This window comes from Panthera leo, chromosome A2 (genome assembly GCF_018350215.1).
Source record: "Panthera leo isolate Ple1 chromosome A2, P.leo_Ple1_pat1.1, whole genome shotgun sequence".
Classification (NCBI taxonomy): Eukaryota; Metazoa; Chordata; class Mammalia; order Carnivora; family Felidae; genus Panthera; species Panthera leo.
Window position 1 is genome coordinate 162,414,507 of NC_056680.1, and position 22,146 is coordinate 162,436,652.

At 53.4% G+C, this 22,146-nt stretch overlaps 1 protein-coding gene and 1 long non-coding RNA gene across 4 annotated transcripts in view; one reads left to right on the forward strand and one right to left on the reverse strand.

The window, feature by feature from the left end:
* The window catches only part of PRKAG2 (protein kinase AMP-activated non-catalytic subunit gamma 2), a 258,209-nt gene extending 247,880 nt beyond the window's left edge, over positions 1-10,329 (reverse strand). For 2 of the 3 annotated variants that reach the window (XM_042927129.1, XM_042927128.1), the window contains exon 1: positions 9,698-10,328. In XM_042927129.1, the coding sequence (XP_042783063.1) occupies positions 9,698-9,811 (114 nt within the window). In that variant the 5' untranslated portion in view covers positions 9,812-10,328. Of the gene's footprint in view, positions 1-9,697 lie in introns of all 3 variants that reach the window. The other variant, XM_042927131.1, reaches the window with a different exon arrangement.
* Positions 10,330-18,565: 8,236 nt separating this feature from the next.
* LOC122213024 lies at positions 18,566-22,146 on the forward strand. Its single transcript, XR_006199389.1, has 2 exons — positions 18,566-18,725; positions 21,620-22,146. It is a non-coding gene; the product is annotated as an uncharacterized LOC122213024 (long non-coding RNA).

The window sequence follows — 22,146 nt, forward strand, 5'->3', positions numbered from 1 at the left end:
CTTCCGGGAAGCCCTGCTTCCTCGCTGGAGCCCAGTGGAGACCCAGACTGCAATCCTCGTACACGATCTCAGCATAGAAGAATTACACATACACGTTATATACTAGATACACTTCTATGTGTTAGTTATATAATTAAAACAAGTATATATTAATTATATACCATTAATTATTAAATAACGTTATTATGTAATATATAAACCCACTTAAGACCTTCATATCGTCTTACATATTATAATTCAATAACATGTCAATAGGTTATATTTATATAGCTATATGTTAATGTGTATTTATGTAATAATATAATCAATATGTTGATTACGTATAATACTAATTATTATATATACTATTTATACTTCAGAAATAGTAAACGTGTGTTGTCTTAAGTCACTATGTTTTGGGTTGTTTTTTTTTTTAATGTTTATTTATTTCTAAGAGAGAGCGAGCACAAGCGGAGGAGGGGCAGAGAGACAGGGGGACCAAGGATCTGAAGCAGGTTGATATCAGTGAGCCCGACGCGGGGCTCGAACTCACAGACTGCGAGATCGTGACCTGAGCCAAGGTTGGAGGCTCAACCAACTGAGCCACCCAGGCGCCCCTGGGGTGTTTGGATGGCAGCACAGGTGAACTGATATGGTGACAGATGTTCAAGGCTCCTCTGCAGCCTCTAAGCCTGGTCGGGAGAAGGTCACAATTGTCCTCTCTGAGGCTTGCACAGTGCCTGGCACACAACAGGCCTTCGCGAAGCGTCTGCTGACGTACCAAGAGAAAGTTCTTTGGCTATTTGGCAGAAGACTCGACACAGGATTTTCCAATTCCTGGTTTAGTATTCCATTATTAAAAAAAAATGAAATATTCCATTATTTCAATTATTATTTAAAAAAAATGAAAAAGACCTACAGAATAAGAGCTATGAAATTATAGAAGGTGGATTGTTTCTTTTTGAGATGAGAAAGATAAAGAATTGCTTTCAATGACCTTCCTCTAAAAAATGTAGGAGCCATTGGGGCGTCTGAGTGGCTCAGTCGGCTGAGCGTCTGACTCTTGATCTTGGCTCAGGTCGTGATCTCATGGTCTTGAGACTGAGCCCCGAATCGCGCTCTGTGCTGAGCTGCTTGGGATTCTCTCTCTCACCTTCTCTTTCTGCCCCTCCCACACTCGTGCACGCGAGCATACGTGCTCTCTCAAAAAAAAATTAAGTAGAAATAAAAATGTAGGAGCCACGTAAAGTGTACTGAGACCTGGCAAACCACTAGAGGGCAGCTGTCCAGACCAGGTGTTTCGCTTCCCGCGCGCCCATCACATGGGTGGTGTCCCCTTCCTACTGAGCAGTCCTTACCTCCCACCCCCGTGCTGCCACGCTGCCTGGACTGGTCTCGAGCCATCAAAAGCCCGGGGCTGGAGTGGGGCCAAGCAGAGACATCAAAAACCCAATGAAAACACAACCGAGAGTTTTCTAGGTGGGTTAGGCTAGAATAGCCGTGAGCCACAGACAGCCTACCCCCTTTGTCTACGGTGAGGCTAGGAACACCGATAACAGTAGGCTGATTGGTGAGATAGAGAGGTGGCTTATATAAAAATACAGGCCTGCCCCATGGCAAGTGGTCCATCAGTGTTAGCCAAATCTGATGACAACCCTGCCATCCCAGGTGGTATCTTACAGTCGATGATATTGATCAGTCATAGCTACTATGAATGAAACTACCCATCGAGCAGTGTCTGAATTTCGAGGAGGAATCTCTCTGGGGTGTTTGATTACATAATATGCTGTAGACAAGAATGGGGCCAGGTGATCACAGCCTCAAGGCCCCGACCCGGTGGCTATCGCATGGCCCGTGCCGCAAGGGGTGGAACCAAGAGGAAGGAACCCAGAGCTGCGTCCGTCCTCGCATGACCTTCCCTCAGTGTCTACGCCCTTCTCTTCATAGAAGGGCGCCAGTCATCCTGGGTTAGGGGCCCGGCCTAATGGCCTCATCTTAACCGGGCTAATCACACACGCAAAGACCCTATTTCCAAATAAGGTCCCGTGCACAGGCACCAAGGAGTTAGGACTTCAGCAGATCTTTTGGGGGACACAATTCAACCCATAACCCTGTTCATCTCTGTATCCTGAGAACCACCCCATCGCCTGGAAAACAGACAGAAATGAATCGACTGGCTTCCCAGTGCCAGCTTTAACCCTACCTACCCGTAAATGTGATCCCCAGCCATCCCCCAGCCCTCCTTCTCTTTCAAGAGCAAGAAGTCGGTGTCCCATGGCCGGGTTGTGTCCTTTCTACGGCTCCCCCATCGCCCCACCCTCCTCCCACCCCCCCCCCCCCCCCGCACAAAGGGAGGTCACCCCAGTGCCGTCCTGAGCTGGGCTATGCAGCCGGCTGAGCCCTCTCTGTGCTCCCCCTCCGCAGCAAGGGGACAGCGATGCAGGGCTTCCCACAGCCTTGGCCTCATGGAAAAAAGGCTGGACCCCTGGGGCCACCAAGAGCAAATCGGTCTCTGTTGCACACTGTCCAGCAACCTCACTGCCAGGTCAGAGTACATCAAAACACAGAGGCCCTGGCAGAAACCCCAAAGCCTGGATGATATCTGATTGGTCTGTGACAAGCCCCTGAGCCGGCAGAGAAGGGCTTCCTGTCAACAGGAAGGAAAAGAATGGAGACCAAATTATTTTCAAAGTAGGCAGTGGAAGAACGAGGTAGTGAGGCTGGGATTAACCATGTCGCCGTGGGCCACGCCAGCTGTCCCCTGGAGGCCAAGCCGGGCCCGGGAAGAGCCGACCCCTTCCTCTGTCCCAGCTGCATACGCTGTGCAGTGGGGTCTCTAAGGATCCCCGTGGGTAAGCCTCAGGGACACAGCTTGACCGCCACAAGGCTCCTCTGCCCCGTTAGAGGAAGATCACAGTCAGTTCACCAAGCAAATTAAGGACTCGGCCTCAGCTCTTGACGGCTCTGCGCCTCATGGGCCTTGATTTGCCCTAGATTTTAAAAGACCTTGACGACAATTTGACCTCTGGTTTGGCATCATGGGGTTTCAAGACGGTTTGGGCCACCGTCTTGAAAGAGGCAGGAGACAAGTGGTGTTTTCGCGTGCCATCATATTCACTGTTCTGGGTCAAAGGGAGGGTGGCTGGAGAGGAATGGGGAAACAGAGCTGGATTCTAACCCAGCTCTGTAGGGACGGCTGCCCTGTTTAGCAACCAGGGTCGCCCCCATAAAAGTAAAATGGTGCCCAGAAACAGAACATCGTTGGCAGTGAGCTGAACAAATCAAAAAGGAAAAATGGGAAAAGTAAAAGAAAACAGGGAAACAGCCTCATGGAAAAGCACATGTATTTGTCTGAATGGTTTGAGAAGATACAAACCGATTTAGAAGTTATGGGATGGGGGCGCCTGGGTGGCTCAGTCGGTCGAGCGTCCGACTTCGGCTCAGGTCATGATCTCACGGTTTGTGGGTTTGAGCCCCGTGTCGGGGTCTGTGCTGACAGCTCGGAGCCTAGAGCCTGCTTCAATTTCTGTCTCCCTCTCTCTCTCTGCCCCTCCCCCTCTCACACTCTGTTTCTCTCTCTCTCAAAAATAAACATTAAAGGGGCACCTGGGTGGCTCAGTCAGTTGAGCCTCTGACTTCGGCTCAGGTCACGATCTCGCGGTTTGTGAGTTCGAGCCCCGCGTCGGGGTCTGTGCCGACAGCTCGGAGCCTGGAGCCTGCTTCAGATTCCGTGTCTCCCTCTCTCTCTCTGTGCCCCTCCCCCACTCATGCTCTGTCTGTCTCTGTCTCTCTCTGTCTCAGAAAAAAACATTTAAAAAATTTAAAAAAAAACATTAAAAAAAAATTAGAAGTTATGGGATGAGGTCTGAGCGGGTGAGAAGGTAAGGGCCAAGTGCTTCCATGCTCCTTCAGTCCATCTGGGGGTTAGGAACCTCAGAAGTCCTACCTCTGGCTGGACGTTAGCAGTAGAATATAGCTCTGCTGGGTTTCACCCCAGGAGGAGGCCAGCTCAAAGCAAGCAGGGCAGGGGAGTACTTGCAAAGCAACGAAAACCCTAACACGACGTGTGGGAAGACGGGATACTGGGCATTCGAGCCATATTGGGTGGCTGCTTCTGTCTTTGCTACCTGAGTACTAGAGATGTCCGCTTGCTGAAATCATGCTCCATGACATCCATAGTTGCAGAGGTCATCAGAGCCTGGTTTGCTCAAGGGTCTCGAACCCCTCCACAGATGGGGTACTAGGACCCAGTGAGCACCAGCAGCAGAGGCTGGGCTCTCACATTCCATTTCCACCTGTCATCCAACCATGGGATGGGGGCGGGGTGTGCTTGTTCTCAGCGGGGCCACCTGTGAAGTGGGGTGGGGGGGGATGAGATAAGGGTGTATCCCAGCCCGAGGGCACACCCCAGGGCACAGAACGGTGACTCAGCAAATCCCTTAGTTTTGTGCATGCTCTGCTTATATGGCTAAGGGAGCTGGTCCCTGGAGATGTGTGCACAAGCCACAGGGCAGAGCCCACAAGGAAGGGGACTTCTTTATCCATACTCTTCCCGCCCATTCCCTCCACAGGCTCAGGGCCCGACTGTGCCTTCCTGACATTCAGCCAACGTGCTATGCCCATGCTTCAGGAAGCCCACTCCCCAGTCAGCCACACTCACACCCTGAAAGCTGTGGAGGGGTACGCCGCCCTCATTTATAAACCCTGGAGCCACAGGACAGTTCTGGAGACTCCATCACTGGGGAGCTTCGCCTGAAGCTTGAGTGTCCTGATATCATACTCTGGGCCCTAGAAGAGCCTACACTCAGGGCGTCCAAGATGCACCATAGGGCAGAATCAAGAAGCATTCCATTGTGCCCTGACAGGCTGGCCCGCACTGGGCTACCCTGGCTGGGGGTGGATGTGGGCTTCCATATTTATTTGGGAGCCAGAAGTATCTTACCATTGTTCAAGAGTCAGTAGCCAAGGACATCTCTTCCCAATGACAACTGGAAAAGTATACATGACAGATGAAGATGGATGGATGGATGTATAGCTGATAGATAGATAGATAGATAGATAGATAGATAGATAGATAGATAGATAGACAGACAAGCAGATACATAAGTAGATAGATGGATTGGATGGATGGATGGATGGATGGATGGATGGATGGATGGATGGATACATGATAGATAAGATAGATGACAGGTAGGTAGGTAGATAGATAGATAGATACATACATACATACATACACACATACATAAGTAGGTGGATGGGTAGATGGATGGATGGATGGATGGATAAATGGATGGATGGATAGATAGATAACATAGATGGGTGGGTGGATGGATGGATGGATGGATAGATAGATGATAGACAGACAGATACATAAGTAGATGGATAGATGGATAGATAGATGGATAGATAGATACATAAATGGATGGGTGGATGGATGGATGGATAAGTAGATAGATGATATATAGATAGATAGATACATACATACATACATACATACATAAGTGGATGGATGGATGGATAGATGATAGATAGATAGATAGATAGATAGATAGATAGGCAGATACATAAGTAGATGGATGGGTGGATGGACAGATGGATGAATGGATACCTAAACAGATAGACAGGTAGAAAGAATAACTCACAGGGGTAGAAGAAAGAGATCAGTACTAACACTGGGGAAGTTGAAAAACAATTATTTTAATATTTACACCACTGTAAGCATAAGACACACCTGGAGAACTTATCAGAAACACGGAACCATGGTCCCACTCCTCAGAGATTCTGATTCAGTAGGTCTGGGCTGTTACTCAGGATTTTATGTAGTAAACAAACAACGGGTGTTTGTACTTAAGCTGGTCCAGGAACCACAGAAAACCCTGCCTGAAACCCCTACTCAACAAATCTTGTTCAAGGGGTACAAACTGACCAAGGCCAAGGCCAAGAACAAAAGCGACACCCTCCCTGTACTGCATGGCATCCCTTGCCTTTCACTGAGGCTCAGGCTGCGGTATTTTAGTGATGTGACAGGTAGCCAGCACTCTAGGCGCTCGGTCCTCCACGCCCCGGGGGCCGGGGGTGGGCAGAAGGGCGGCTCTGGCCCCGCCTGCGTCCCGCCCATGCCCCACCCCCCTTCTGGGGTCCCCGAACAGAGTGGAAGTGGTTGGATGGAGGCTATTGGTCACGTGCAAGCCACAGGCGCATCCCCCGTGTAGAAGGCGCTGGGCCTCAAGCAGTGTCAGGCTTCCCTCCACGGGCAAAGCCATCACGAGTGACCGGCCTGCCCGAGCCAAGTGCTGTGCTCACAACCTTCTGCGACCAGCCAGCTACTCTTGGCTCTAGTTTTAGTGTGTCTCCAGCGACCGTGAAGGATTTCTGGAGCACCTCTCCCAGGAGGCCCGGGGACCCATGCCTTCCATTGGCGGTAAATACCGGGCCCCTGGAGCCTGAGCTCCTGCAGGCCTGCCTCGGTGTCCCCTCAGGCTCCTGCAGAGTCCTTCTCTCTGAAGCCCTTCCCTCCCCCATGGCCTCCTGCTCTATCACTGGCTTCTAAACAGTTCCAAAGACCCACAGTATGCCGGTCCACAGTTATCAATTTAAAAAGGTCTGGGACATATGAATTTCAGCATTAATAGAGAAGCTGCTTCTTCTGGTACCAAAAAAAAAAAAAAAAAAAGAATATACCTTCTCCAGACAACAGTTTCTCTGGCAAAATTCTGGCAGAATGCCACACACGGCTAGGCTTCCAAGGAGTTACTTTCCAAAACCATTCCCACCACCTTCATTATTATTCCTGCTTTACACTGGGGAGGAAGGTTGAGGGAAGAGAACCAGGGCGAGGCGCCAACCCACCACGATTCTAAACATGGCGCCCATCTCGTTCCTTTACGGGCCCCGGGCAACCCCCAGAGGAGTCCGAACTCCCGCTTCCCCTTCCTCCCCTCTCTCCCACCTTCCCCTTTGCCAGAAAGGGGTGAGCCCGGCCACCTAAGGAAGGGACTAAAACCAAGCCGGGCTTCATCCTCCATCAGGCCCAAGGGCCATTCTCCCTTCATCGCGTTCAGTTCATCAGTTACTATAGTTCGTGATTCCAGGTCTCTGTTACCTGCTATAACCCATAGGCCCTAGGGCAACCTCGGAAATGGATCCCCCATTCTGGTGTCTCAGGGCACAGCAGGTGCTATTGGTAGCAAGGAGAGTAAAGACGGTAAGATAATCAGAGCCTGGGAGGGAGGTTCACCGTGACTCCAACACCCCGACACCCTAGGTCATGGTTCTGTTCATGCACCAGATACGGGGGGAAAGACTGGGGCTGATCATGTCCAAAAGGGACTCAATCCAATTCAGTGCACAGACAAGCTGTGTGGACACACTAGGGACCTCACGAGGGCTCTTTCCTGAGGGTGCACTGGACCAGTGAGAGCTGCCCGGAAAGATACAGGACACCCAAGCTGGGATTTCAGACAACGATGGATGATATTTTCAGCACAAGTTCATCCCAAATGGCGCATGGGACATTCACGTACTAAAAAGTTATTCCTTGTTTATCCAAAATTTTTATTTGCTAAATCTGGCAAGCTTACTTCAGGGCCCTCCTTGATGGGGCCTCACTCCATTTCTGATTCCCACACCCTTTCTTCCATGAGAAGGGGCTCTTTGCTGTACCCGGAAGCCATCATCCAACCCCCAACTCACGGAGGTGCTCCAGCTGGTTTGCTGGTGGGAGTAATCCAGGCTTCTCACACGTGGCTCTGTCCTGCCTACCACCTCTGGGTCTGATGTCTCTCGGAACACGTCAGTACGCTGTCCCCTCTCCCTCTCTCCCCTCTGAAAGCAGTGGCTGCCAGCACCGGTCATCGGATGCCCTTGGGTCATGTGCCAGCATCTGTCTGAATGCCATATTTCCCCAACTAGAGTATGACTCTCACCAACCCGGTGCAGCGGTCAACAGGCAATTACTAGATGGTCAAGGAGAAGAAGCTCGCCCCCCCCACCCCCCGCCCCGGTCCCACCAGCAAATACAAGCCCTATAAGGAAGGAGACAGAGACCCTCTCTTTCACCCCTGATCTCGCCATCAACCAGCGCACTAGACACATGTGTGGGACAACTGAGTGAAAAGCACTTCTGGTATGGGATGGATCATGCCAAGAAGGTTGTGGAAAGCAGCCAAAATCACGTCCAGCAGCAAGAAGGGTGGTCAGAGGATTCCAGCTACACCGTGGCCTTCCCACTTTCACAGCCTGGCCCCTCAAGTCTTTTTCTGGGTTCCGGACTTTGTCCCGCACTCACCACCAGCACCGCCCCTCCAGCAGCCCCAACACCGCATCTGGAACCGTCCTCACCAGTCCGCCTGGGTACAATATGGCCTGACACTGGGCAGTGTCATTTTCTTCTCTCTAGGCCTCTCTTTTTAAAACCAGTTGCCCTGATGCAGATGTGACAACCATACATTCATACCACACTATTTACGTTCGCAAGAGCTTTCCCGTGAATTGTTTTATTTCAACGTCGCTATAAGGCGGGAGTGTACGCACACACGGAAGGGAAAGGGGGGGACTTTGTTCAACAAACACTGAAGGAAAGTGCCTAACGGGGTTCGCAGAGGGGAAGTGAGAGGCCAGCAGCCCCTCCCCAGCCCTGCCCTGTCGGAGGCAGTCCTCAGAGGGTGGGACTCACCTCGCACTCCCACCCGGTGCCCAGAACCGGTCATCCCCCGAGAGAGAACTAAACGTCCCCAGGGAGAGAACCAACATTCTTCACGGAGCCCACCGCTCTGTGTGTATGTTTGTGCCTGTGTGCGTGCGTGCGTCCGTCCGTCCATGTATCTGGACAAACATCTACTTGGCTGGTGGAGGTCAGGGGCGTGACCCAGTTGGGGGTTTCTCTCGAGTGCCCGTAGGGGCTGCGCCGCACGCCCCACCACCTGACTTCCCGATGGGGACGCTGGGGAAGGCCGCGGCTCCCCTGGGTAGCCAAAACCCAGGGTGGGCGCACGCCCCCTCCCGGCGCTCCCTCCAGTTGGACAGAGTCGAGCCGCAGACCGATCGAAGTCGCCAAAGTCCGGGCGGGGCTGCCGGCGTGGCCGGGGCTGAAGTTCGTGGCAGCTCCGCACGCGTTAGGGAGTCCCGAACCCCCAAATGCCCGAAATGTGCTCCCGGGGACAGGCACAAGGAATGGCTGCAGAGGAACCCCCCCCCCCCCCCCCCGCCGGCGCCCCGGGCCCAGGCACACCCCGAGGGGAACTGGGAAGGGGGAAGGTCCGTTTCGGGGCGCAGCTACACAGCCACACACATCCCCCCCACCCCCCCCCCCCCGCCTCCCGCGCGCTGTCCCCGCCCACTGCCCCGCCCCTCCGGCCCCGGCAGCCGCGCGCGGCTCCACCTCCCCGGAGCGCAGTCCACACCGTCCTTTTTCAACAAAACAACACTACGCGCCGCCCCCCAGCACCCGCACCAGGCGGGATCCGGGGCTACGCCCAGCCCGCCACCGGCCGCCCCGCGCGCCCCCTCCCGTGCCGCCGCCGCTGACGGTCGCCGAGACAGATGGAGCCCGGGATCGGCGGCTCAGCTCGACCCCGCGCCGCCACCCATCCCCGGGCGGCCCAAAGTGACAGGAGGGGCACGCACGACGCGCGCGGGGCGTCCCGCGTTAACCGCTTCGGCGCCGGGGTAGACGACCGGGCGAGGGTGGGGAGCCGGGCACCGCGCTGCTGGCACTCACCGGGATGTGCACTCGCAGCGAACGCCTCTTCTGGCTGGGATTTTTTTTGCCGCTGCTCTCGCCGGGGCTGGAAACCTCTTTCTTCTTCTTGGTGTCCATGGCCGAGCTTCCCATAACTTTAACCAGAAGTTAATTCCGGGTAACTCGTTCCTGCAATTCGGTCCTCTCCTTCCTCGCCCGGCCCCTGCCGTCGGCCTCGAGCCGCGCGCTCTTGATGATTATTAGCCTTCCACCCCGGAGACACCGCGTGGGGACTTCCGCGGGGAGGGAAGGTGGCGCAGGTACCTGGGGCCGCCGCCACCGGGGAGGATGGCGGTCGGCGTGTGCGCCGAGTTCACGTGTCCTCTTCCTCTTTACGGGCTCATCGATGCAAAATCAAAGCCAAAGTCTGTCCTGGTTCTTGGTCTCTCTCCGGGTTACGCGTGGCAGAGGTCTCCCTCTGGGTGACAAAGTTTTCTTCCTTTTGCAAAGCGAAGCAACATTGTCCACCCTGTCAGCTCCTCCCACAGGTTCCCAGAGGTGATCTGAAAGGCAGGTGCAGGGAAAGACGGTACTTTGGAAAACAACCCTCCCGTGCCTGCGCCGAAGCGGACAATCTGGCGAGAGTGGGACAGTGTGTGTGTAAATATAATCCTGGGCCGCAGAATGAACCAGCCGCGAGCCTGGAACTCGGCCCGTCCCCCTTCTGGGCGAGATGGGGCGGGGGGGAGGGAGGAGGAGGCGCAAACGCGAACGCCCCGGCAATTGGGCTCCCCGCTCGGCTGCGCGCCGAAGTTCGGGCGGCGGCTCGGCTGGCGCGGCCCTGCCAGCCGGAGGGCGCGCCCGCTGCGTCCCACCGCCGCGCCGCGTCCCGGGGACAGGGAGCCGGCGGCGAGGGGCGGCGCGGCCCGGCAGGCTGGGCGAGCGCGGGGCGGTGGAAGGCCGCGTGCACTGAACAGGAAGTGCACGGCGCACGCCGCTCGCCCGCTCCCCGTGCCGCCCCCGGGTCGCCGCACGTTGTCGCCTGCCCGGCGGGCGGGGTCTCCCGGCCGCGGCGGCGCGGGACCGGCCTGGAGCTGATTTGCGCAGCATCTCGTCCCCCGGGGTCTGGCTCCTGGCCCGAGCCCCCTGCGACGCCGCCGCGCCCTGCCGGGCCACCCCGCAGCGGCGGAAGCCGGGGCTTGCGGCGGGACGCGCGCTGACCCGCACTTGCTTCCGGGAAAACCGCGGCCCCGGGCCCCTCCCCACCCGGCGTGCGGACCCGCAGGCGCCCGGAGGGCGGTCGGGGTTACCGGGGAGCGGGGTTCACACCCCACCCCACCCGCCTGACACCCGGCTTTTCTCGGGTGCGCCGAGGGGTGCGCAGTGGGGCGGCGGTAAGTGCGGGCGCAGGAGCCGCAGCCCCGCGCCGCCCCAAACGCGGACTTGCTGGGACTGCGGAAATCAACGGGGGCGGAAATCGCGGGCGAGGCTTCCACGTGCCCCTGCGTTGCCGCCGTAGCACGGCCGGTAGCGGAGGGCCGGGGGCGTCCGTGGTGGCGTCCCCCTTCCGAGGGCCCCAGGATGGCGCGACCTCGGCCCCCGGCCGCAAGAGGGGTGAATGCTGGGTAGGGAGCCGCCTCCCTTCTGGCTCTAGGTTCTGAGGACGAAGTGACTCCCGAAGTCACTCCAGCGCCTTGAATGCTGACGTCAGCCCCATCTCTCCCCGCAATCAGAAAATCAGGTTTACCCAGAGGAAGAAGGTGAGGACGCAGCCTCAACTCCTGTCCGGATGCCGATGCGGAGATTCGCCGAGTGCCCCCTCCCCCCCCTCAGAGGAGGAGGAGGAGGAATTAGCCCGCTTCAGGGACCCCCTTAGGTGGCGCTTCCCACCCAGCCAGAAGCCCCGTGTTTCAGCCATCTTTCCTATTTTCCTTCCGATCCACGTTCCATCATCTGGTCTAAAATCCCCTGCAGTCTGGGGGGTTCCTTGGTTCATGGGGTTTTTTTTTGTTTTTTTTTTTTTAATCTTCCTTCTCTTTCTCCCCTGCTAGTCTAGAACGAAGCCAGACTGGAAAATCCTAGAGCACGGCTTGCTTGACCGAAGGTTGAGCGTTCTGGAGCCCACTAGTCTGGGTTCAAAAACCCGGTGGCCATCCCGGGCCCACAGGTGTGGAATTTCAGGCTTTGACCTTTTTCTGACTGGTTGGTGGGGGACACCTAAGACCTCATCATTCCCCTAAACGCTAGAAACCCTGGTTAGTAGTTGAAAAGGAAGAGGGGGCTTTACCTTTGCGACCAAGGGAGCCCACCCTTACCCACTCAAAATTACTCCCCAACTGTCACTTAAATTTCACCCCTTTTGCTTAAAGTTTTAATCCCTGTCGCGGTAATAATTTGCCAGGCCGTGCAAGTCACTCCATTTGATGAGAACTGATTTTGGGAGGAAAGATGGACGGGTGGGAAGGGGCGAGTAGACAGGCAAGAGAAGTCGAGAAGAGCCACCAGGATGGGATTCAGAACCAGGAAGGGATTCAGAACCAGGAAGCCACTGCTCAACGCTTTGCCTGGGCCCTGTCCCTGGTGATGGGAAGTGGTTAGCAGTTGTTTTAATAGGTACTTGGGTCAGTTGATCCGTGTACCTATGCCCAGTCATTCATTAATAAAATTGATTTGTTCTCTGAGTTTATTTTGTTGGAGTGCAGACTTTAGTGCCCGGGAACCCTGAATTAAAATGTTTTACCATGTTGCTGGCATTTTAAGAGCCTTTTGTGGTTGTTAATATTTCTGAAATCTGGGTGTTTCTTATGGACAGTGCCAGAAGAAGCTTACCATTGTTTTTCCTTCCGATAAGATATGCATAAATTGATCATATGTCTTCCAATCAGTGCAGTCTTAAGATTGAATTTTTTCTGAGGGGGCGCCTGGGTAGCTCAGTCAGTTAAGCATCTCACTTCCACTCAGGTCACAAGCTCACGGTTTGTGGGTTCGGGCCCCACATCGGGCTCTGTGCTATCCTGCTTCGGATCCTCTGTCCCCCTTTCTCACTGCCGCTCCCCTGCTCATTCTCTCTTGTCTCTCTCAAAAATAAATAAGCCTTAAAAATGGGATTTTTCTGAAGGTTTCGCTTTGGGGTGCCTTCCGAAACCCCATCCTGTGGCTTGCCAAGCAGCAGTGTCGAGGAAACCCTTCCCACTGATTGTCGCTGAACGCGCAGATCTATGACTTCCTTTGCAAAACTAATGCAATAAAATCTATGCCGAACAGAATATACAAAACGTTAAAACGTTTTTTTAAGTGTGTTTATTTTGAGAGAGAGAAAGAGAAAGCACGAGTGGGGGAGGGACAGGGAGGGAGAGAGAATCCCAAGCAGGCCCCACACTGACAGTGCAGAGCCCTGCCCGGAGCTCGAACCCACGAACCCCAAGATCATGACCTGAGCTGAAGTTGAACCCTTAACCAACTGAGCCACCCACGCTCAAAATTTTAAATGAAGACAAGCATTACTGATTTTGCCTTTTGCCTGTCTCTAGTATTGCTCAGGTCAGCACTTTCACAGATCCTCTTTATGAAAAATTCTGACTTTCTTTTGGTATAAAGTTTATCTACATATAAGTGTATATATATAAATATATAACAAGTCTACATGTATAATAATCTTATGCACTTTTACTGACCCTGTCTTTATGAAAAATTCGGACTTTTTTTGGTATGAAGTGTACCTACATGTAAGTTTATATATATAAATAAATGTATAAATATATCATATATATATAACAAGTCTGTACGTATAATAATCTTACATATTAGGTTTATATGTAATCTATATAAAGTTCGTATATAAAATATAAAGTTTACATACCTAAGTTCATACACAATAAGTTTATAACATATTACATATAGTATATGTAATATATATACACATATATTCCCTTACACCAAGAGTAAAGCAGAGGCTCTTGGGTCGCCGAATATCTGTGTGATTCTCTACCTTTTCCAGTGCTCTGGCAGTTAGGATAGGATGTAATGAATTCTGGCCAATGAAATGGGAGTAGATTTAGTGGGAATTATTTCCGGGTCAAGCGGTGAGGAGCTGGTATTCTCCCTCAGCTTTCTTTTCCTCTGCTGCTCTGATCTTAGAGACCATGTGTTCTGGATGGTGCACAGTAAGAAAGGGGAGGACAGCTTGCGTCGGACTTGATCGATATGGGTCAGGCCACTGAGATTTTGATAATTAGTTGTTACCGCAGCATCACCTTGCCTATAAAAAAATAACCTCATTGAAATATTACTTATGGTGATGACTGAGTTTTTTGGCACTCCCTTGAATTTTAACCCAGGGCAGAGACTGCATTCGCCTCCCCCTGGTGTGGCCCTGACCTTCTGATGGATGGAAGGGTGAGAAACGGAGGCCAACCAGGACTGAGGGGTGCGGGGGGACCCACCTTGCGGGCTCCAGGGGCACGACTCGAGTCCTGTCCCAGCACTGCCGCTGGTCTATTGTCACCGTGAGCACGTCACTTCCCCATCTGCGAGAGAATCTTTGGAAGATTGCTAAGGCCCCTTTAACGGACTCTTGTATTTTGTCTTGATTGTATATTTTGTACGTCTTTGTTGATTTTATTGCCTCGGTCATCGCTTTTTTATTTAACTTTTCGGAAGTATCATTGCCCGGTGAATTGAAAATTAAAGACGGGGGGCGCCTGGGTGGCTCAGTCGGTTGAGCATCCGGCTTGGGCTCCGGTAATGATCTCGCGGTTACAGGGTTCGAGCTCCGCACTGGTCTCCAAGCACACAGTGTGGAGCCTGCTTGGGAGTCTCTCTCTCTCTCTCTCTCTCTCTCTCTCTCTCTCTCTCTCCCCCTCCCTCGCTTGCACTTTCTCTCTCTTAAAATAAATAAGCTTAGCAAAATAATTTTTAAAAATTAAAAACAAGTAAACAAAAAGACCTCTGGTCCTTCCCCGCAGATGGTTCAGGACAGTGCTTCTCAGAGAACAGGAGCTTATTGGAGATGTTTCCATTGGGGGCATCATCTGTCCAGGCTGATAATAATGAGAGGTGCTGAAGCTACTATGTGCCCGTGCTGGGGCGTCTTACACGTTTTAGTACATCTACGGGAGGAGATGTTATTAACCCCATTTCCCACCACCATTTTTTTTTCTATGAAAATCCCCTAGGAGAACCCTCAGAGACATCTTACGGAGGAGGGAAACTGAGACCAGCTGTCGGAGCGGGCTTTGATATCCATTTCACTTCTGTCCATTGATTTTAATTTGCAGTGCCCTCTGGAAAGAGACAAAAAAGCGTGCCACCCCCACCCAAGCCACCCCCTTTATCTTTGTTTCGGATGGCTCTCCATCCGTAATGCCGGTCAACCGTAGGTCGTCCTGCTCACGCAACCCGAGAAGTACTTTGGATGAAGATACAGGTAAACTCTGTGGCAATATTCTCCCAAAGAACAGGCTTGCCGTTCCCTTTTTTTTCCCTAGAGAATAGCTTGGTGTCTTGACCGGCTCTGTGCCTAAACGCACACTCAGCAGTTCTAAAGAATGACAGATTCAGCAAGCAGGGTGCGTGTGGCCCGCAGCGCTGGGCCGCCGAGAGGCGTCTGTTGGCTACATAAAAGAATAGGTAATCCCAGCAATTATGTTCCCTTCCTTGACTAAGGGTAGTAGTCACGTAAACAGCATTAGTTGGGAATCAAGTCTTTGGTTCTGCCAGTGGCTGCTTTCATCACTGCCTTACGGCATGGCCGTGTGACTTTTGTCCTGGTGATCCAGCATTTCCTCCCATCCAGGGAATGGGTTTGGGCTCCCTGGGCTGCAGTTCTGAGCTTCGAACACGCTAGAGGCATACGGATTAACCCAGGGAAACGCAGACTACCACCGTTATCTGAATATGGCTCGTGGCCGATTTGTGACCTCTCGCTCACCTATCTGGGGCATGATTAAATAATGCAAATTCAGTATAGTAATTTCCCCGAGCAAACAACATGACTTCGGTAATTACACCGGCCCCAAAGTTCATACATGGCAGTACAAACGGGAACATTAACTTGCACGAGGGGGTGCTTAGCAGCACCCAGTGTGAAACACTGGTCCGTGGGACTTGCGGCTGAGGTCCAGACCCGGCCTCTAGAATGCCTGTTATGAACAAGGCTCCAGGAAAAAAAATATATTGGCAGTCCCTTGGGATTGGGAGTGTTCAAGAGTAGAGCTCGTGTCCTGGGTTTTCAGGTGTGTGCCGACCTTGGCCTCCTGACATCCAACCCTTAATGCGGGTGTACGATTTCCAGCCTGACTCTCAGAGAAAGCTGTGTCCCTCCCAGAGGGCCCGAGCACACCTGGAATTAAAGTGCGCACACTTTCCAGGGCCTATCCCCGTCTTTGTACCTTAGCACTTTACGCTCGTTTCAAGGGCTCTGGATGTGCCGGGAGGCTGTCAAGGACCTAGTGGTTTTGGACCACCCTTCTGTGCCCTGGGGGCCAAAAAGATATTCTATGAGACGTTCCTAACGATAACTCCGAAGAGCTGCATGAGGTCTGGGAAGAGGACGCGGAGAGAGAAACTTCCCAAGTAAACCTCCATGCCGTGGACCTGCGAAAGGTCATTTTGAATCGTTGCGACACGTACTCCCAACGGACCATTGCGCAAAAGGCCTTACCTTGTTTCGTTTTGTTTTCTGTCCCTACTCACTGTAGCGTTTTACCCTCTAGGTGGAAAAAGGTAAGGCACGATTACAAAGTCCATTGTTCTTTGGGCAGCCTGGGAGAACATTTTGCTGTCCTTGCAGCTTACTCACACGGGATGCAAGGGAGTTCCCAGAAGCTCGTGGACGACGATGCAGGGTTTCTGGGGACAACGTGAAGTGCAGGGCTGCGTGGGGGGCTCCGCACTGATACAGAGCACACACGGAGACGCCGTGCTCACTGGGTCAGCACCGAGCCCGGCACTCTGTCCACGGTCCTCCGGCTACGATGCGAGGACGGCTGGAGCTTCAAGAGTCTTGGTTGGATCGTTGCTTCCAAATCTTTTCTTTATCTTTGCAGCCTTAAGAAACTGATGCAATTCGTTCATTCGTTCGAGAAGGGAGACCGCTAGAGAATTCTGTCATTCTGACCACGCCCTCATAAGAGACTGGTTTTTCAGCTTGTGGGGAGAGGTGTTCTCTTGCAGGGGGTGTGCTTTTGTGTGATCATTTGCCTCTGCCCTGGGATCCGTTCTCTGTCCCGCCCGGCTCTGTGTTGCCGGGAACTGTGGTCCCCAGATCCTTCGCCAACTGATCCCACTCCCGGTCTGGCCAGGTTTGGCCACTGGGAGGCAGTGGGGGAGACTGGAATGTGGGAGCACGAGGGAGGCCAGGGTTCTTCTTGCCTTGTTTTGCTTTAGGGAGCGTTTCTTTCCTCTGTGGCTCCAGCGCCACTGGCCAGACCCTCCCTCAGGGGCCTGGCTGCTGCCAGGCCGCCCTGACCATGGCCCCAGGGCCCAGTGGACATCTGAGCGGAAATCTGAGGGACACGGGCGAGGGAACCAGGCGGGCAGCTGTGGGGGAGGATCCCAGGACAGGTCAGGAGGGCAGTGGCTGGGGGTGGCGGGGGGAGGTGGGGGACAGGTAGGGCTTCATCTGAGTGACATGGGACGCTGTTGGAGGTCAACCAGAATGGCGTGGTCTGGCTCCCATCCTGAAGGACTGGCCTGGTGGCTCTGTGAAGTGCTTAGAGGGTAAAGTGAAGGAACCAGCTGTCACTCATCTAAGCAAGAGACACCGTGGCTCAGACCACAACGGGGGAGGCGGGGTAGTGAGAAGTAGCAGCTTCCGATTCTGTATTTTGAAGACAGAATCCCTAGAATTTGCTGAGAGATGGGGCATAGAGTCTGAGAGAAAGAAACGGGTGACATATGGCTGTGACGGTTTGGGCCCAAGCAAGTGGAATGATCCTATTTCCTAGCAGGGGAGAGGCTGGGGGACAGGGAGTCTCCTTTCGGCTGCAGTAAGTCCGAGGTGCCTGTGGGACACCGGAGGGAAAATACCAGAGCCACGGGGAGACATCTGGCCGGAGACATCCTCCCATCGGGCATTTCAGGCTGGCATTGGAAGAGATCCGGGCATGAGTGGAGACAGTAAAGAGGTCCGGGTCGCCCCCCCATGACCCTCTGCCAGTTAGAAGTTGGGGACCTGAGCCTCTGTGAATGATGAAAAGAACCGAGAAAAAGAGGATCTGGCGGCCAGGAGACAGAAGGGCGTCAAGGAAGGTGCACTGTAAGCGACAGGCCTGGGAGGTGACCATGGGGTTCGGTCACCGCAGCCCATAGCAGCGGCCTCCTGGGGAGGGCTCATGGGAGACAGGGTCGTGGCCGTGGCTCATGCTGCACAGCTACATCCAGGAGCTGCACACTGAACAGGGAGCAGAGATGGGTGGTGGGGAGAGCAATGTGGGTCAGGACAGGTTGGATTTTTTTTTAATGTTTGTTTATTGAGAGGGGGGAGGGGCAGAGAGAGGGACAGAGGATCCCAAGCAGGCTCCGTGCTGGCAGCGCAGGAGAGGCGGGTGTTTAAGGAGCAGGATGTTCCAGCAAGATGGAGTGCTTTATCCCTGGTGCGGAAGAGGGAAGGAAAACGGTGGGAGCGGATCGCTGAAGCAGGGAAGAGGGGCAAGGTGTGCCAGCTGAGCGCTCAGCCTACATGGGCTGGGGGACGGTCCCTTGTGGGACGGGGAGCGGGGTGCACGGAGAGAGGCGCAGGGAGCTGAGGGTGGGTGGCGGGTCTGGTTTCTTCAGGAACAGGAAGTGGTGGCGCCCCGGATGTAGGAGGAGTCGGGGGCGTTGAGGACAGAGGGGCCGCAGGGGACATCCCGCTAATGACGGAAATGCAGGCTGCCTCCGGGGCTGCAAGGCCCGTGCGCACGTCATGTCACACACTGCGGTGTCGCGAGGGACACACGCTCAGATGCACCGTTGCTGGAGCCGAGCCCGCGTGCACCGTCCCCGCGGTAGGCCGGCAGTCGGTCCCTAGATGGATGGCGGGGACTCCCGCCAACCGAGAGCCCGTCCCGTTGGGCTCACCGACAGAGTGAGTAGCTTTTCCAGCCTCTTGATGTTTGCTAATCTGTTAGGTGAAAGCAGCGCCTCGTACGTTCAGCGCTTCGTTGTCACCTACGAAGAACACCTTTCGCGCATTGGTATTTCCTGTCAGTTACCTTCCGGTGAACCATCGGTCTGTGCGTTCGGCCCTTTCTCTCCCGGCCGTAGGCTTTCTTTTATCTGCGGACAGGGGCTCTTTGTGTACTGACAAAATTAGCCCCTCGTCGGGGCGGGGGGTTGGAAGTATTTCTTCCCACTCTGTTTGTCTCTTGCCTTCCTTTATCTTGCTTTTTTTTTTTTTTTTTTTTTTTCCATGCAGGATGTTCCCCCTTTCCTGTGGCTTGTTTTATTGATTTATTTTTATGGCTGCTGAGGTTTTCTGCCATGTACAGAGAAGTGCGGTAGGCAGGGCATGGGCTCTGGACTCAGACCTGCCCTTGCCACTCCCGGGTGGTGCACGTTGCATAACCACTTGGTCAACGCGGGGTAAGAGTGCCTGGGGGGTGGGGAGGTGTATAAGCACCTGCCTGTGGCCCTCAGGCACTGGGCTTCTTCCCCCGGGCTCTGCCCGGGCAGTTTGGGGTAGGCCATGTGCACCTGTAAAGCTTGAGACCTGCGGGTCTGGCCCTTCCTCTGATCCTTCTCCTGGAAAGTATTTTGGGAACCAGAGACACAACAAGCTGTACATTTGGCTCTGTCTTTCGGGCCAACGAAGATACAGGCATCGTGCCTGCCTGACACGCACCAGAACGTGTGTGTGGCCGTGGAGGACCCCCTCCGGGGACAGCCCGTGCCCCGGAATCACCAGGAAGGAGAGCGTGGCCGCTTCCCACGGAGCTGGCCGCTGAGGCGACCTGTGGGCTGAAAGCCTGTCTGAGTCCCAGTGACGGGGAATGTGGGGGAGGGGATGCCAACACGCGTCCCCTTTCTATCTTACCAACGTGACATCCGCACCCAAGCTTCCCTGAAGAGAGGTTATGCTGTATGGGATGCAAATGTGAGTTTAGGGTTTTTCACTTTCTATGTCTTTCCGGAGCAACTTTTACGTTATTGGACAACAGGGGAATGAGTCAGAGGCTTGGAAACGGGAAACTACGTAAGGCCCAAGTGGAAAGAGGTATTTTTATTAAGGCAGAAGTTGGATTGTGTGGGATTTTAGAAAGCGTGGTGGGCTTTGGACCGGGACCCCAGAGGGAGAGGGGCCATAGAGTTATTTGCCGTAGCGTTCCAAGAAGGAGGGCCCGAGACCCCGCAGAGAAAGCTGCTTCTATCGAGAACTGTTCCAACTGGAGCTGTGCTGAACCCCCGTCAGAGAGGGTTCTATACTACTAAGGCCGGGACTGAGTGTGGCTAGCCAACGTGGGGAGTTGATAGTCTGAAACATAAAAAAGACACGTGTTAGGATCCCCAGAGAGAAATTCCTGTTTGGTCTTAAAACCAGGAACAGTGGTCTTTCTCCCAAATTCTCTTGGTTTGTTTGTTCCTTGTGGGTACCAGAACTGACCCTCGTGTCTTTCACGGGTGGCCAGAGCACAGAGCATCAAAGGCGTCACCCACCCACATGTGTGGTGTTCATTCTTTGCTATATCTTCCTCTTTGGGGGAACTTGGCTCCCCTGTTGGCGGGGGCTGCCCTTCCGAGGCAGTGTACTGGTCCCTGCCCACCAGCTCAGCCAATCACAACCAGGCTCCCTTGGGGCGTTGGTCCTGGGGAGCCAATCAGAGCCCTTCCCCGGGATTCTAACTGGAGCTGACCAAGCCCTCTCCCTCCCCACCCCAGTGCTAAAAGGCTTCCACCTGGAGATGCGCCCACTCAGGGGACAGTAGCCTGAGGGACTGAGTACAGCTCTCAAGGAGAATTAGGGAAGGGAGGACATGGAACCCTTAGTCCCCATCACTCCAAGACCATTTCTTCCTCTCCCTCTCCCACTGAGCCAACAACATTCCCGTCTTTGCTTAAGATAGAGTTGGATTTCTGTCTCTTGTAAGACAAGGTGTTAACTAATAAACTTCTCTCTTTTAATTAACCTAATCTTGTTATTCTTTCCAGACCAGGGTGGGGAGGAAAAGACAAAGGCAGGAAGGGAGGAGAGAAGCAAAGAAAGAAAGGAAGGCTGTGTAAGCAGAGTTTGTAGCTGATAAAAGTGCCTGTTATCTAGCTGTTACAGCCTGAACCCCCTTGCCCCTTGGCCAACCTCTTTGCTGTGGTCAGGTAGCCCTGGCCCTCATGACCAGCAGCCTCCCAGAGGACCTACAGGACCATGGCATTTATTCCCAAGCCCGTTCTGAATATCTGTGGGAATGGGAGGTTCCGATGAGGTAAGACCCATCCTCCATGTGGGTGGGCATCCTCCTGACTCCACACGGTGTTTGTGGGGTGTGAGGGCCGTTTTCAGAGGCTCAACTCAAGCAGAGGCATCGGATATTCTTGTCACTCTGGGGATTCGGACGAGTGTCTCTGATGGGATTGGAGTGCATAAATCTTCTCCCATAGGAAAAGAACTTTGCCCTTTGTAATTGAAGAAAGCCTGCTTAAGCTTACTAATGACTGGGATTATCAAGGTCCATTGGTAATTTTTCAAGTTACCTGAGCAAGAAAAAAACAGTGATTACAGAAGCCCGGACCCAGCATCATCAAGCGCACGTGGGTCATTTACTTTGACAGGCGTAATTCAGTCCTTTTTATTCCTGGTCACACTCCCATGGCGCTGTAACCAGATACCCCCAGGCTAGGAGGTGGGCTGCTCGTTCAGTGAAGGAAAGGTTGTTGGCTTGATAGAAATGGTCAGATTTCTGATTCAGAGAATTACCAAGATCTGATGGAAAAGAGGCCACTTTCCTTTTGGTTTATTTTTCCTCAATTTTTTTTTTTTTTTAATCCTAGCATCTCTGTGTGTTTTTAAGTCCAGATGCACAAAGTGGCTACTCTTCGGGCGACCAGAGATCACAAAATGCCCTGCCTCATATTCTTCCTCTGTTCAGCTTTCACGGAGAGCAAGCCTGCAAAAAAACAGCGTTGGAATAGCCCATCGGGAAGATCTGCATCTGTTCTCACGATGTTCCTATTGCTCGAGATATTTTGGAACTCCTTTGAAACGTTTTTGAAAGTTGAGGGCCCCTTGCGAGCTGTGAAGAGCAGAGTTACCGATGTCACCACGGAATATTTGTGCAAGTACCGAGCAAAACCGTCCGCACCGAAGAGGCACATAAAAGATCCCGTGAAAACGTTTGCCGACGGCAGGGTGAAATTCCCACATCAGCCTCTGTCCACATCTCACCCGCCAGTCGGTGTGGCTCTGATTGACCCTGGTTAATGAAAACTGGGGTCAGTTTCAGGCTGAATTGCTCGCGCCCCAGGGATTGCCCAGTGCATCTCTCTCTCCCTTTTTAAACAAAGAACCAGTAACTTCA